Source organism: Coturnix japonica, chromosome Z, assembly GCF_001577835.2.
Source record: "Coturnix japonica isolate 7356 chromosome Z, Coturnix japonica 2.1, whole genome shotgun sequence".
In the NCBI taxonomy this organism is placed as follows: Eukaryota; Metazoa; Chordata; class Aves; order Galliformes; family Phasianidae; genus Coturnix; species Coturnix japonica.
Genome location: NC_029547.1, coordinates 29,671,462 through 29,685,415, shown reverse-complemented (window position 1 = coordinate 29,685,415; position 13,954 = coordinate 29,671,462). Strand labels below are relative to the sequence as shown.

Sequence of the window (13,954 nt, the reverse complement as noted above, 5' to 3'; positions counted from 1 at the left end):
GAAAAGGCCTCTCATCAAAACCAGGCACAGAAAAGCTTTGAATGAGCAAACTTGTGATACTCAAAACGAAAAAACATTTTAAAAGAGCTAAATATCAGTAAAACATGAGGAGTTCAGGAATCTTTATCTTTCCTTTTTTTTCATGTAGGATGGTTGAGAAGAATATAAAATGTTATCAAGGAAGGAGGAATCATTTAGTACCGGCATAGAAATCTTGGTGGAAAAAAAGAAAACTCTATCCCATTTTTCCAAACAGAGTGAGAGCTTGCAGTTTGATATTAGCTGAGAAAGAACTGAGACTCCAATGGAACTACTAACGGGAAAAAAAAATCCATGTTGGAAATAACTTTATTGCATTGAACTGTTAAAAACACAATTAAAACACAAAACTCACTGCACACGGTGCCATCCCACTTAGAAGAAAATACAACTTTTCTGAGGATTATTACTCTGCATTGTTTAGTTTTTCCTCTACAGTCATTCATTTACTGACAGAGAGAGTGCATATAATTTCATGTGGCATATATAGTAAAGTTGGGATTTATAAAGAAGCCAAAATAGGGTGTTCAAAATGTCAATTACATTCTCATATCCTTTGTAAATCCTAGTTCTACCATTCTGACTACATTCAGTAGTTTCTTGGCTGTTTTCTGTATTTACTGAATTGTACACATTTGTTTTGGTTATATAAAAAACATCCTCTCTCTACAAAGCTCATGCTGCTGTGCGCTGCCAAAGCACTTAAAGGAAATTCATGTTTAACTTTGTATTGACGTGCAGCAATTTTTGTCTCCAAGAATGAAACACTACACTTCTTTGCAAAGAGGAACATAACTAATTCCTCTTGTTCAACAATTAATTAGTTCACAGCTTCTTCTTATGTATTGAACGTGCCTATTGACAGTTCTTTATATGAAGAGGTAAGACGATGTAAGACAGCACATATTTTAGTCACCCTTTTTGAAGATTCCTATGTTACACTGTGCTTCATGAGGGAACTATACTCTTCTGCAAGTTTCTTCTTCTCATTTAATTTTGCCAGTATGGCATCCAGTAAGTACGAGGCAAAAGGAAACTGAAAAAGAAACACAGAAAGAAAAACGGTCATTTAACTTTATTTTCTTCGTGTTAAAAACATGTATTAAATTTCTTCTAGCTGTTAGATTATTCTTAGTTCTGACAACTACCATATGCACACAGATCTTGAACTTTAAAGTTCACCTGTCTGGTTAGTGCCCAGAACTTTGCGCACTACCATAAAAATGATAAAAGAACAGAGTAAAATGAAAAAAAGATAAACGCCTTATTGAACAATTCATGCTTTACTGGTCATGTTAATGATGTAAACTGCAGTAATAGCATCTGTGTCATTTATCTTCAACCAGCTGATCAATAAGGGGTTACAGTCATCTCCAGGGCATGCAGAAGTGGTAGTGCGTGTTCCCTGCTCTCAGGAGGGTGAGACAGAACTACCATGATGGCCCTCAATGTTGTGGCAACTGCAGCAACTTAAGACTCATACATGAAAACCTGTAAATAAAACCAAACCAAAGCCCCAAACCCCAGAAGCTCCAACAGTATTGATAAGCACAACAGACAAAAACTTTCTCCTCTGAAATAAGGTAGGAAAGATTTGCATTTACATACCTACAGGAAAAAAAAAATAAAAAACCTCTTTGAAATCTCTGCTGGTATAAAAGATTTGCACAGCGTCTTCCAAGAAAGTGACTGGGTATATTTTCCCCCACCACAGCTTTAATGCTGTCTGCATGAGCATGTGGTGTGTTGGGAAGTACTGGTGGAGGGTGTATATAATGCTCCTCCATGCAGTTCCTCCAACAGAGGGGACAGCACTATGCCAGAGCAAAACCCAACAGTTTTAGTGCATTGCCTCAGAGAGCTGCCAGCCTTCTTGAAATCCTAGTGAGACCAGTGGTGATAGAAAAAGAAACTGCTGCCATTCCTATCAGAAACAGAACTAATTTTATTTTAATAAGACACAATGTCGTCAGACAAGGAAGCACATATGAGACAAAGGTGTGTCACTGAATTCTGCCGTGCAGAAAAACTCGCACCCACTGACATTCATTGATGCTTGCTGAATGTCTATGGAGCCCAGACAGTGTATGTGAGCTCAGTGAGGTGATGGGTGGTGCATTTCAACAGTGGTGACAGCAACATTAGGTCACTCCTGCTGGTGCAGACTTTGATGAGCGTGGCATGTGGGCTCTAGTTCATCACTAGCAAAAATGAATAGCTAATGGTGGAGACTATGTTGAGAATGTATTTTGTATTTGAAAATCTGCTCTATCAAAAAGCACTAATGTGCTATTTGTATCTGTTGTAGTTTCCATGGAAACAAATAGGAGGCATTACTTTCAGAGTGACCTATCTGAACAGAATCTCAGTCTACTAATATTTATTGCCGCTAACAAGTTAGGAAAATAAAAAATAAAAAAATTAAAGTGTTAGCAAGGAAATACTTGTTAATAGCAAGTATCTGTCATGAACTGATTATAACAGGACATAGAGCAATCCTGTGTTCTGTTCAACAGTCACTTTGCAGTCACAGAAAAAGGCTGGTAATATGCATTATTACTCTCTCCTATTGGACAGGGTATTCTGTAGGGCTGGTACCTACTGACCAGATGTGCCTCCATCTGTCATAAATAACTGCTGTCTGTGATAAGAATTTTCTAGTATTCATTTAGAGCTGTCAGCCATCTCCACCTTTTGTGGTGACTTTTTGGGGAATAGAAGGATCCAACTCACTAAGCACCCAGAGTAACAAGACCTAATCTTATTTGAAATTCCATGACACTTACTCGCTACTGTGCTTTGAAAGCACTGACCCCAGCATCCTGTTCACTCTAATTGCCCTCCTTCCTTGTCTAAATGTGTTTTTACGAAAACACAATACCATTACCTCAAAGTCCCTAATTCTTCTTCCTAGCTTGAGTATATTCATTTTTGATACATCTTACCTCCTTAATGTTCTGTCCAAGATGAATGCTTTCTTATTGATGTCTCCGGTTCATATCATTCTAGCTACATTTCACTTGCTGCTCACTACTCTCTGTGGCCTCCATGTCATAGCAAACTGATTTTTAAAGAAGTCTTTCCATTTAAATCATTCATTTAAATCAAGAGCATTTGAAAGTTGAATGTTATGTCATTATTTCACATTTATTGGTTTCAGAGAAAGTGCTGTACTTTTTTATCTGGTTTTATTTCCATGCCGACACCCAGAGCTGGATGATCTCTACAGTCTTCATCTTTAATAGAAGCCTGTCAGGTTTACTTTTAATGATGACTCTGTAACTATCCTGGGAAGCTTCCTTCTACATTTCTCCCCAGAACTTCAGAACTGTTGAAGATGTCTCTACTCCAAAGTATTTACCCCAGTTTGCAAACTTGCCATATGCTTTGGGAAGGCTCTGGGAGTTCAGTGAGTGCTAAGTGCACACCTAAGGAGTGAAATCTTGTTTATACCAGTGATAATTATGTACAGAATGATACTTCCTTCAAGTGCTTTTCAGTTATCTGTGCCACAGGCAATTTATCCAAACACTGAGTACTGACAATGATAGCACTCCTAAATCAGTACATTATGGTAGGCTTTAGGAGAAGCAGTATTTAACTGTTGTTTTGGTTTTTTTTTAAATAATAAAAAAAATTTAAAAAAAAAAAAAAGATGGAAAGCTTACCTGGATTTAAAGATTTTTTTGTTTATTTATCATTATCAAAATTACAGATTTATTTCCTCGGTCAAGAAAAAGCCATATGGATGAAGTGGGAAATTTCTTAAACATCTGAGAGATATTTTGGTATCCTGTAATATGATCCTGAAGAGTCAGGCATGCTGGTAGTTACTTCTGTTTCTCTCACCTATTTATTCCTTCTTTGAATACGCTTCTTTCAAAGATCCCTTCTGAAAAAAAGATACCAGCTACTTCTGTTGACTTTAGACTATACTGCTGAGTCTCACACAACACTTGTGCGCACAACCACACAGCCTCCTGATCTGCTAGTGAAAAGACTGGTAATGAGAGCAAGGCAATGTTACTCCAATGAGGCATAACATCTCAATTCATGGACTGCAACATTATTTGACCTCTGTCTCACAAACTCTAAAATGTGCTAACATACATAGATACAATGACATTTTATTTCTGGAATACACAAATTAGTAGTTACTGCTATTCTAAATCTCCCCACAAGGATCACGAGTGTAATAAATTTCCTCAACAAAGCCATCCAAACATGCTGAAAAACTGCCTGAACTTGAATTGTGTGAACCACAAAGAATGATCTCAAGCAAAACTGAAGAAATGCCAATTTTTAATGACCCAAACTTCCTAATTTTAATGTAACTATAAGACAGTAGAATAGAATACTGAGATATGATTCATTTCATTATTTTTCTTTGCTCGCTCCCCTCTGGGGCAGCTGTACATACGTGATGTTAACAGTATCCAGTGAGAGATTTGATCTGCACTGCTGCTGCTTTCTAAGGTGCAGGTTATGTAAAACACCGTGTGGTGGTGACTGGTCGGTGTGTGTGCAAGACAATGTGCGTATGTGCATGTGAGCAGACAACAGGCAAGAGCAGAGACCTATTCAAAGAGAAGGGGTAAGAGATGCAGGCTGGAGAGAGACCAAGAGAAGTAGAACAGGTGAGTCCCAACCAGAAAATTAGAAAGGAAATAACCATGGTGGCTGGTGTACATTTGCAGATGAGACCAGACAAAGTCTGCATTTAAAATCCAGTGCAAATCCTGAAAACTGGTTAGAGAAAATCCTTACTGATGAGGAGTGAATATACTGCTCCAAGTCTGTGTTCTAGAGACAGATAATACAGATACCTACAGAGAGCCCAAAGAACAAAGGGGAGGGAGTTTTTCTGGAAGTTTTAACTACTGGAATATGATTTGTATACTAATAATGAGGTCATGAGAGGAAAGATTTAATTAGGCAGCTTCATATGAGATGTGATATCCTGAGGAGTACAGAAAGAGGGAGGGAAGACAAGAGCTGCTCTGTATCTGATAAGGGACCTGATAAATCAATTCTGACATTTGGTACAATGCTTGGAAGAGTTAGGCAAATGATTTGTATTTTACTAAAAAAAAAAAATAGTTCTTAGAGACTTCAGGTAGCAATCTAGACTGGGGTTAACATGTTGTACTCATTCACAGAATTAATAACTGATTGTTCAGAGATGCTCTTCCTTACAATCAATCACAATGAAGGAAAGCCTTGAGTGGTAAGAGAAATCTTGTCTAAGCTGTGAAAAGAAGTCATCCTTTCAATCTGATTACAGAAAAAGCTAGAGAAGTTTTTTTTCTTGATAATAAACAGAGAATGCTACTACACTGTGTGGGGTTCAAATAACAAGACATACACAAACAGGTGACACAGTAGAAAAATACCCCACGTGAGTAGAAGCCTCATGCAAACTATCAACACCACTATATATCAAGATGTCCATGGTTGTACCTTCTTTCCACAAACACCACAAACTCCCAGATACCCAATACTCTTTAATGCAATACATCTCCTGGGTTTTCTCTCCCGTGCCCAGTCTCAAGGAGTTCAATGTTCCTACACATGGCTCAGGGACACTGGAGTTCTTCAAAGGCAAAATCCAGAATCTCCTAACTCATCCAAACATCACTTATTACGATGTTTCATTTTTATACTTTAGTGACAGCACTGTAGTCCTTGGGTGTAACAGTATGAATACCAAAACTAGAGAAAGCACCTGTTGGCCATTCAGGATGTACGTTTAGACAGTCAATGATTTTTACTGGCTCTGCAGAATTCAGAACATGGGTGTACTTTCAGATTAGATGATCCTTACATACATAACAACATCCTGAAGCAGAGATGTCTCTATCAGATTTTAAGTTTCTTCCTATACGGTTCTACAGTGGTCAGTAAAGTAGCTACAAAAATTCTGACTGGGGACATTCATGAATGCAAAAATATTTAGCACTGAATTATTAACATTTTTGTAAAGCTGATGGAAATTACACTTTTTAAAGTCATATGTGTGCAGCGAATAAAGATACAGATGAGGTGTAAAACAAAGGTGTGCTATCCTTTATGATTACACTTTAGGGGAATCTATAAAATGACAGTAAAAAGCAACTAGTCCTGCCCCAGTCCCCCCCAAAAAACTCATGCAGCAGTAAAATGGCGTATGTCAGTAATAAAAATAAAATGTCTATGACATTTTAAATGTTATCATACTGTCATGGTGGAATAAAATTAGCTTGAAGAATGATCTAAAGGGATATGATGCAGTTCATTATGTATAACAGCAACAGCAGCAGTTTCCCAGTGTTCATAAAGGTTTCTCCATTAAATTTACCTCCAGTCAATAATTAGGAGTCCACAAATAAACCTAGGCAATTAAATCAATACTGCCGGGCAATTATGTTCCAAAGTCCTGGCTCAATGGCACAAAAAGACACTATATCAAACTGCAATATTAAGTGATCTGATGCAATTTCCATCTGAACATTTTCTCAGAATAAGAGTAAAGAGCAACCCTGCACCTTTTTTTTCAGCACACGGAGGGGTTCACAGTTTGTCAGCCTGCACCATGAAGCAGTCTGTTCTGAACAAAGTCCTAACAGAAAGCTTTAATTCCACCATGAGCTTGAGTTTTCTGATCAGAAATACTACCAGTGTCTAAAAAAGGAAACCACATCCAATCTTTGGACAAGGCATGAGTTAAGCAGTTAAAAAGGGCACAAACCTGTTCTGAGAGCTGCTCCGAAATTAAGAAATCTATGCATTTTCCATCCATGTGAATTAGCAAGGACAGAAAGGAAAAGCAGAGCCAGCTGCACCTAAAAGAGCATTAATTCCTTTGTGATCCTAAAGATGATTGATTTGCTGAGAATTACTTTTACCTTCGGAGCTCCTCCAGAGGAACCCCACAAGATGGAGCAAAAACCACTGAAAACCACTATGAACTTGTACACAAACAGATGTGGCTAAGTGCAGTGAGCTCCCACAGCTTTCGTTAAGATTTGGTTACACGGTCAATAACCCCCCCCCACTCTCCACGCCCTGGCTCTGTCTGTCTCTCTGTGCTGAAAGAGAACTGATAAAATTCTGTTTAGGATTTTTTAACAATCTGCCAAAGAATAACAACAAAAATACAACCAGAATTCCTCATCGTATTCCTCATCTCATTTATATTTTGAAGCCAATAATATGAGTGCAATATTGAAATAGAGAGGTTTAAAACAAACAACAAAAATTACAATGAAAGTAATTTCACGAATAGGAGTAGTTCTGTATTTATTTCCGAGTTTCACATAACACTACAAAGTATTTAAATTAAAATGCTGATAGTTCTGACCAAGCTAGTAAAAGTAAACTGATATTTCCCTCTCTGCTGCATTAAGTCTTAATGGCACAAAGTTTGTATAATGACAGAGGAAAAACCTGCCATTTCTTTAAAAAATCCTGTTGCAGGATGCAATCTAGGCACAAAAGCTGTCAGTGATAAAACATTTCAACCTGAAAGAGATTGTTCCCTTGAAATGATTATCAGAATATTTTCAATCATCCACATTCCTAATAGAACTGAATGGCACCACAAATGGACTCACGCTAGTGAATATGCATTAGGAACAGTGGATTTATAAATCAAACTTTCTTTCATTTCAGATATCAGCTACACATTGTCTGAATAAAGGAGACAACTAAAGCATAATGGAAAAGTTTCAAGAGTCGGTGTATGTTGTCAGTGATGTCCAAACAAAAGCTGACTATGGCTAGAAAAGCAGGGCTCTCACCTGCCAATAAACTGCCCTTGATCACTTACAAGAGGGGAGCATCCCAGCAGACTCTGTGTGTATTAAAAAAAAGACTTGAAAGAGAAGAAGAAGTATCACACAGGTCACAGCGGCAGTCTCAATGGACCCCTCAGGGATTTCTGCTAGTCTCAGCCTTGTCATCCTCTATGCAGCTTTCCTCTCTGCCCAGAAAATGTCGATAGGAAAATGTTTGAGGGGCCTCTGGTGGAAATTTTTTCATTCTTTCTGCATTGACAGGATGCCAAATCAATATTTACTTCCCACTAACAAGCTGCTCGAGGTCTCAGTAGAAAATATTGTAGAGAATGCGGGAAGACACGATAATAAACAGCTGTCTGGCTATGAGGAAAACATGAATTGACTGGAAACAGGTCCACAGTAAAAGGTCATCGAAACCCATGAACTCCTCAGGTGTCCATATCAAATACTAACTTTAAAGGCACATAGTAAAAAATCTCTTTTTCCTAAGAGGTATGAGAGGATGGATCCTTTCCACTGTCTCAATAATTTAATTAATGCATTTGCCAAGATCTGTGCTGGTTTTCTCCAGCATTGTTTCAGCTTTCAGCTGTTAAGTTAGCCACAGCAAACTGTAGGTTAGCATCTCTTCAGTTATCTCCACTAACTCTTAAGATTTCTTAAGAGAAATAAAAGGGAAATGCTAACAAAACAAGGATTTTATGTTACCTTATCTCAATTAGTGGTGGCATAATTGCAAAGACTGGCATAAATACAGTGGATACATTGCAACCTAAAAACACTTATCTATTCAGAGTAGAAAGCTGTAATTTGTTAAAGGAAATAAATAAATTTATAACCTGAGCTTCAGGAAGTTTCTGTATAGAGAGCAGCCATTCTTTGTCTTTTTCAGACTCCATTTTTGCCTTTGCAGTTTCCTAGAAGTACAGAGACATAATATTTTGACATCATCTGGAAGTAGGAATGATGCTTTCAGAACCAGTTATCTGAAGTGTGTCCACTCAATATGAGGGCTCTATTAAATTTATAAATCTATGTTTGTGCATGTCTTGAATTGCATGTTCTTTTCCCATGAATATACAGGTACATGTGTACTCCATATGGAAATCTTTTGTGTTCTATTTTCTCACACAGCAATAAATGGAATAGGTATTTAAAATTTATTTAGTGAAATCTCATCACCTACATTGAGTATATTTGTGTGTTTTACACATATATTCCCAATATTGCTTAAGAGAAATAGGATATAGGAGTTGCTTTGAGAAGCAGGCAAGTAGACAATTCTGCCAAAGCCAGCCACTCTACAAGGGTATATAAGAGTGATAGGGTTTACAAGGGTGCATAAACAGGGAAAGGATCAGTCCATAACATTTATAGTCATGGATGCAACCTGTACCTGCATACACATAAAAAGGGCATTTATTTAACTCATCTGAATACTCCCATTTATAATTTGTGAAATATAAAGCTCCATTAAGGCTAAGGGAAGACTAAGTCATCACTGAAATACAGTTACTGCTCAATGACGATCAACTGCTAGACATTTCTTAAATGTAAGTGCAGAGGCTATTTCATGTATTACTTGATCAGGCCTCAATATATCTGGATAAGGATAATTCCTATTACTGTATTTATTTCATAGAAGGTGATTTATGAAACACCCAAATATTTCACAGTAAAACAGAAAAACATATTATAGAATCATTAGAAAAAGGCAATGGATTCCCCTCCAAAAATATTTATCTACTACAAGTACTTTTAATAAGTATGGCAATTCAAGAAAGTAATCATCAACGGAATCAATTTGGCACAGCAAGATACATTCTAATTTTGTTTTCATTAATGCAAAAGTCTGTTTAAAATGTATAACACTGCCAAATATTCTCACAAAAAAAGGAAAGTACTAAGGATTTTCAAGTAATGCTCTACATCTGCATGCTCAAAACAGTATATTCATATTTTATTTATGTATGTCCGAAGTCTTGACACCTTAGGAATCTCTAATTTGACCTTTTAATTTAAATTCAACAATTCTGTTCTTCATTTGTGCTGGATACTGCACAATAAAATTCAAGTCTTTGACTTGAAATTCTCTTCCAATAAGAATGGAAAATTTAAATAACTTACCTCATCATCTTCTACTTCTAATATCTCCTCAAGATCCGCTGTTGAAACATTAAGGATAGATGCTGCCAACTGAAAAGACTCTTGGGAAAGGCCTTTTTTACATGCCCTTGCTTCTTCTATTTTTTTTGCCTGTTTGACTTTTATTCTCAGCTCCTGCATGCTATGGTGTATCTCTCTGGTTAAAGCCTGGAAGACAAAAGCAGAAAACACCGCAATTTTTCTTAAACACCATGGAAAAAAAATAAAATAGTGTAATTTACACTAAATTCTTTTATTTAGGAACTAAACTTCAGTCTGTGTTACTGATTGAATAGAATACACTCTTCAATATGAAATAATGTGTTCAGAAAACAAAGTATGAAATAATACACTGAAGCATAAAACATCCTTAAATACAGGTGCATATTTTATTGATTTTAGCAAATTAAGTGTACTCATAATGCCATATGACAAAGCAGCTTCTGTAGTATCAATTAAAAATCATTTTCTGATTCAATCTACTAGAATTTATTTCTTTAGTGTGGTCTGTACTGCTAAGCCAGAAAGATAGTTGCAGCTTAAAAAAAAGTCCAGAAAAATAAGAGAAAACTGACTGGTAAAGGGCAGCTGTTTGAAAGGTTTAAGTGATAAGACATGAGCACCATTATCTGGAATAGAAAAAAGGGGATACTGGGATTTAACAATCCTGATGTTACCTTGGGAAAAAGAGATGACTGCACAAAAAATGTATGGTCTCAGAAGAAACCCAGTGGAATGAGGCCCCTGTTTTTACTTAAAACTAGAATAAAAGATACAGCACAAAGCGTCCTGCCGAAGAGGCTGCTTGAACTTGAATGAGAGCTGAACGGGATTCAAACTAGATTTTGTTTTTTTGTTCCACAGCACCACACAGGTACTGAGCTTGAGTAATATCTTCCACAGCTGAACATGTGCAAACTGCATAGCAAAGAACTGATGCTCAAGTTTGTACATATGCCTAAAATTCTCTGATTCAGTGAATTAATACAAAGCGTTAGCAAAAAACATCAATTATATCACTGGAGCTGCTCTGTTTCAACATTCATGCAAGAAAGATTTTGTAAAACACATGATGAGACAATTTTATTTTAAAACTGTTGGCTGAGAGACAAGAGCAGCAACTCCACGTCAGAAGATCCTTATAATGTATTTAATGAGTCAAGATGAACAGTGACTGTCAACACAGACACACCCGAGCTGTTTAAAATGAGAGAAAAATTTTTTTTTCCAATTGTTATATGTGTGGCTTTTCTTGTTGAACTATCTCTCATTGTAGAGCTGATAAAGTCCTAAAAAATATTTTGCTGCAGAATGCCTTTCTCTCTAGAAAGTAACCACAGGATTATGAAGATGGTTTATTGGAATTTGAGGTCAAACACTCTACAGCATCCTCTGGGCCAAAACTTTCCACAGCCTCCAGTGTATTCAAAATATGGTCATTACCGAGCACTTGATAATAACTTTCAAAGAAATTACAAGATTCATTTGATTCCAACACTTGCTTGTTTGTATTTCACTTTTTAACATTTCGCTCTACTTTTCTAAAATTTAATTAATGAAAGAGAAGTTATCCTACCATGAACCTGAGAAGGTACAATGAAATTTGATTTGTCTGATTCAAGCACAAGTCCCTCCTTCCACAGTATTTCTAACAGAATACCACGTACACAGTCTTGTCTGCAACCAGAGAGCTGACAGGAATGAAGAAACATGCAATGCTTTACAAGCAGCGAGCTAAGGCCACTTGGACAAAGTTCACAGAACAAAACAGACAAAGAAAGAACACAGCCCCAAGTAGAAAAGCTGCTGTTATTAAAGAAAATTACAGATCCACCATTACGTGGTTTTTTTTTACATTATGGACTTCAGATTGAATACTGAGAGGTCAGCTAATTTGAATATGACTTCTTCACACTGTCATGTAGTAGTAATAATGTTTTGATATATACTTTTCTTGGGAAGTGACTTAACAAATGGGAACTTGCTTGTGATTTAATTTGCTTCCTCTGTTGACATCTTTTTCGTCATAAACAAATAGATCCTTGCACTAAATAGCTTACTTCTTAGTTTTTTAATTCATATGCCAGTTTATTACAGATGTGTTTAATGTCAGAGGTATTAACTGTGTTAGGAAGAACCATTTCCAATTTGAAAACGACATAAACCCAGGAGTTAACCAATTTTTAGCAGCTTTTATTGGTGAATGTTCTGAAGTCAGTATAATACCATTCTTTGGTTAAGAAATTGATCTAGTGCATTCTAGAGCTAAGTACAGGATTTTAAACTACAACATTTCTCACTTTGTCTTTCAGAATTGCTTCTTTTTAAACTTTTAAGCATACGTAGGTGATACAAACTGCCTGCAATGAAATCAATACAGAATATGAGTTCAATGCTGTATTGATGCATGGTAACATTGATGTTGTTACTATTAGCAATACTATGATTTTTCTTTTTGTTTTTCTTTGGTGTGAAATCTAGGGGATGTTTTCTTGCTAAAGCCATTCACCCAACGTAGCTGTTACCAGCAGCTATTCCTGTGGGTCACACTTAGCCTCCACCAGCCAACGAGAACAGGAATCCCTGATTAATTTCTGAAAACAAATCTACAACACATCTTGTCACATCAGTGCAATTGCTGCTGGCCCAACTAGAACAAAAGTAAGCTTAGGATTCTGATTGTAGGTTTAAAGTACACAGTTCTTTTTAATTAGCAGCAACTGTTGTATTATCTCCTGCTTTGGTGGACAAAGGAAGAGCAAAAGATGCCCTCTATCTGGATGTGTGCAAGGCCTGTGGGCATGGTCTCATATCACATCACATCCTCACTGCTCCTTCCTAGTACTCAAAGTACATCTAAACAGGATGGAGACTGACTTTTTACATAGTTTGATAGCGATAGAAAGAGAGAGAATGGCTTTAAACTAAAAGAGGGAAGATTTAAGTTAGATGTTTGGAAGAAATTCTTTACCCAGAGAGTGGTGAGTCCCTGGCACAGGCTGCCCAGAGAAACTGTGGATGCCCCATCCCTGGAGGCCATCATGGACAGGTTGGATGGGGACCTGGGCAGCCTGAGCTGGTGGGGGCAGCTGTGCCCTTGTCAGGGGATTAGAGCTTAATGATTTTTAAAGTCCCTTCTGACTGGAGCCATTCTATGTTTGTGCAGCTCCAAAAGCTATATAGTATTTATTATGTCTAGTGAGTTGCATAAAACTCTAAAAACACCTCCCTCATAAGCTGCATTTTTACAACCCAAACTAATCATTCATAAGATAAGTCTTCAACTTCTGTTTCAGCAAGCAAACAAACATTTTTTAAAAACATAATTCTGCTATGTTTGAAATCTACAAAATTGAAGGTCTTTTTTTTTTTTTTTTGTTTTTATTAGTTCAAAAGGTGAGATTTATGTAAATGCTCAAGGAAGTTGTAGTAACTTATAGACAGCAAGAACTCACTTTTAATGTTGTCTTTATATCCCCAGAAGCTTTCGAATTGACAGAAATCAATTAGTGAGCCCCCACATGCTACAAGAGCAAAACAATTCCCAAAATTATTCTTATAATTTCTGTGTTAATTTACACATACTATTGTTATAGTTTGTAGTATAATCAAACTTAAAGGACACAAGACAAACAGAAGTTTGTCCTGCTGGGAGGGAGGAGTGAGCAAGTGGCCTTGTTTACTTAACTGCTGTCCAAAATCAACTTACTGCAAAACAACAGAACAGTATAATATATGCAACAAATCTCATATATGTTGTATTTTATGAATGAATAGTCATTATGAAAGCTTGTGCCTAAAATGCACCAACAGTACACCCTTGGAGGCTGCAGTGGTGTAAGTTTATGACTCTTACATCATTACGCCAAAATGAAAATCTTTTCTGAAACAAGGTTAATTTCCAAAAGAACAAAAAGTATTGTGAAGACGTAGCAGCTATCTGAGGAATGAAATCTAAATTTCATAGAGGAATGGTGAGTTTAAAGAAATTC

The 13,954-nt window shown here is 36.7% G+C and overlaps 1 protein-coding gene across 7 annotated transcripts in view; it reads right to left on the bottom strand.

Moving 5' to 3' along the window:
- Positions 1-330: 330 nt before the first annotated feature.
- The window catches only part of CNTLN (centlein), a 174,961-nt gene continuing 161,337 nt past the window's right edge, over positions 331-13,954 (bottom strand). For 4 of the 7 annotated variants that reach the window (XM_015849049.2, XM_015849055.2, XM_015849053.2 and 1 more), the window contains 4 exons: positions 9,945-10,130; positions 8,657-8,734; positions 6,767-6,860; positions 331-1,075 (listed from right to left, as the gene is read on the bottom strand). In XM_015849049.2, coding sequence (XP_015704535.1) covers positions 1,026-1,075; positions 6,767-6,860; positions 8,657-8,734; positions 9,945-10,130 — 408 coding nt within the window. In that variant the 3' untranslated portion in view covers positions 331-1,025. Of the gene's footprint in view, positions 1,076-3,698; positions 3,932-6,766; positions 6,861-8,656; positions 8,735-9,944; positions 10,131-13,954 lie in introns of those variants that run through there. The other 3 variants (XM_015849050.2, XM_015849051.2, XM_015849052.2) reach the window with 3 other exon arrangements.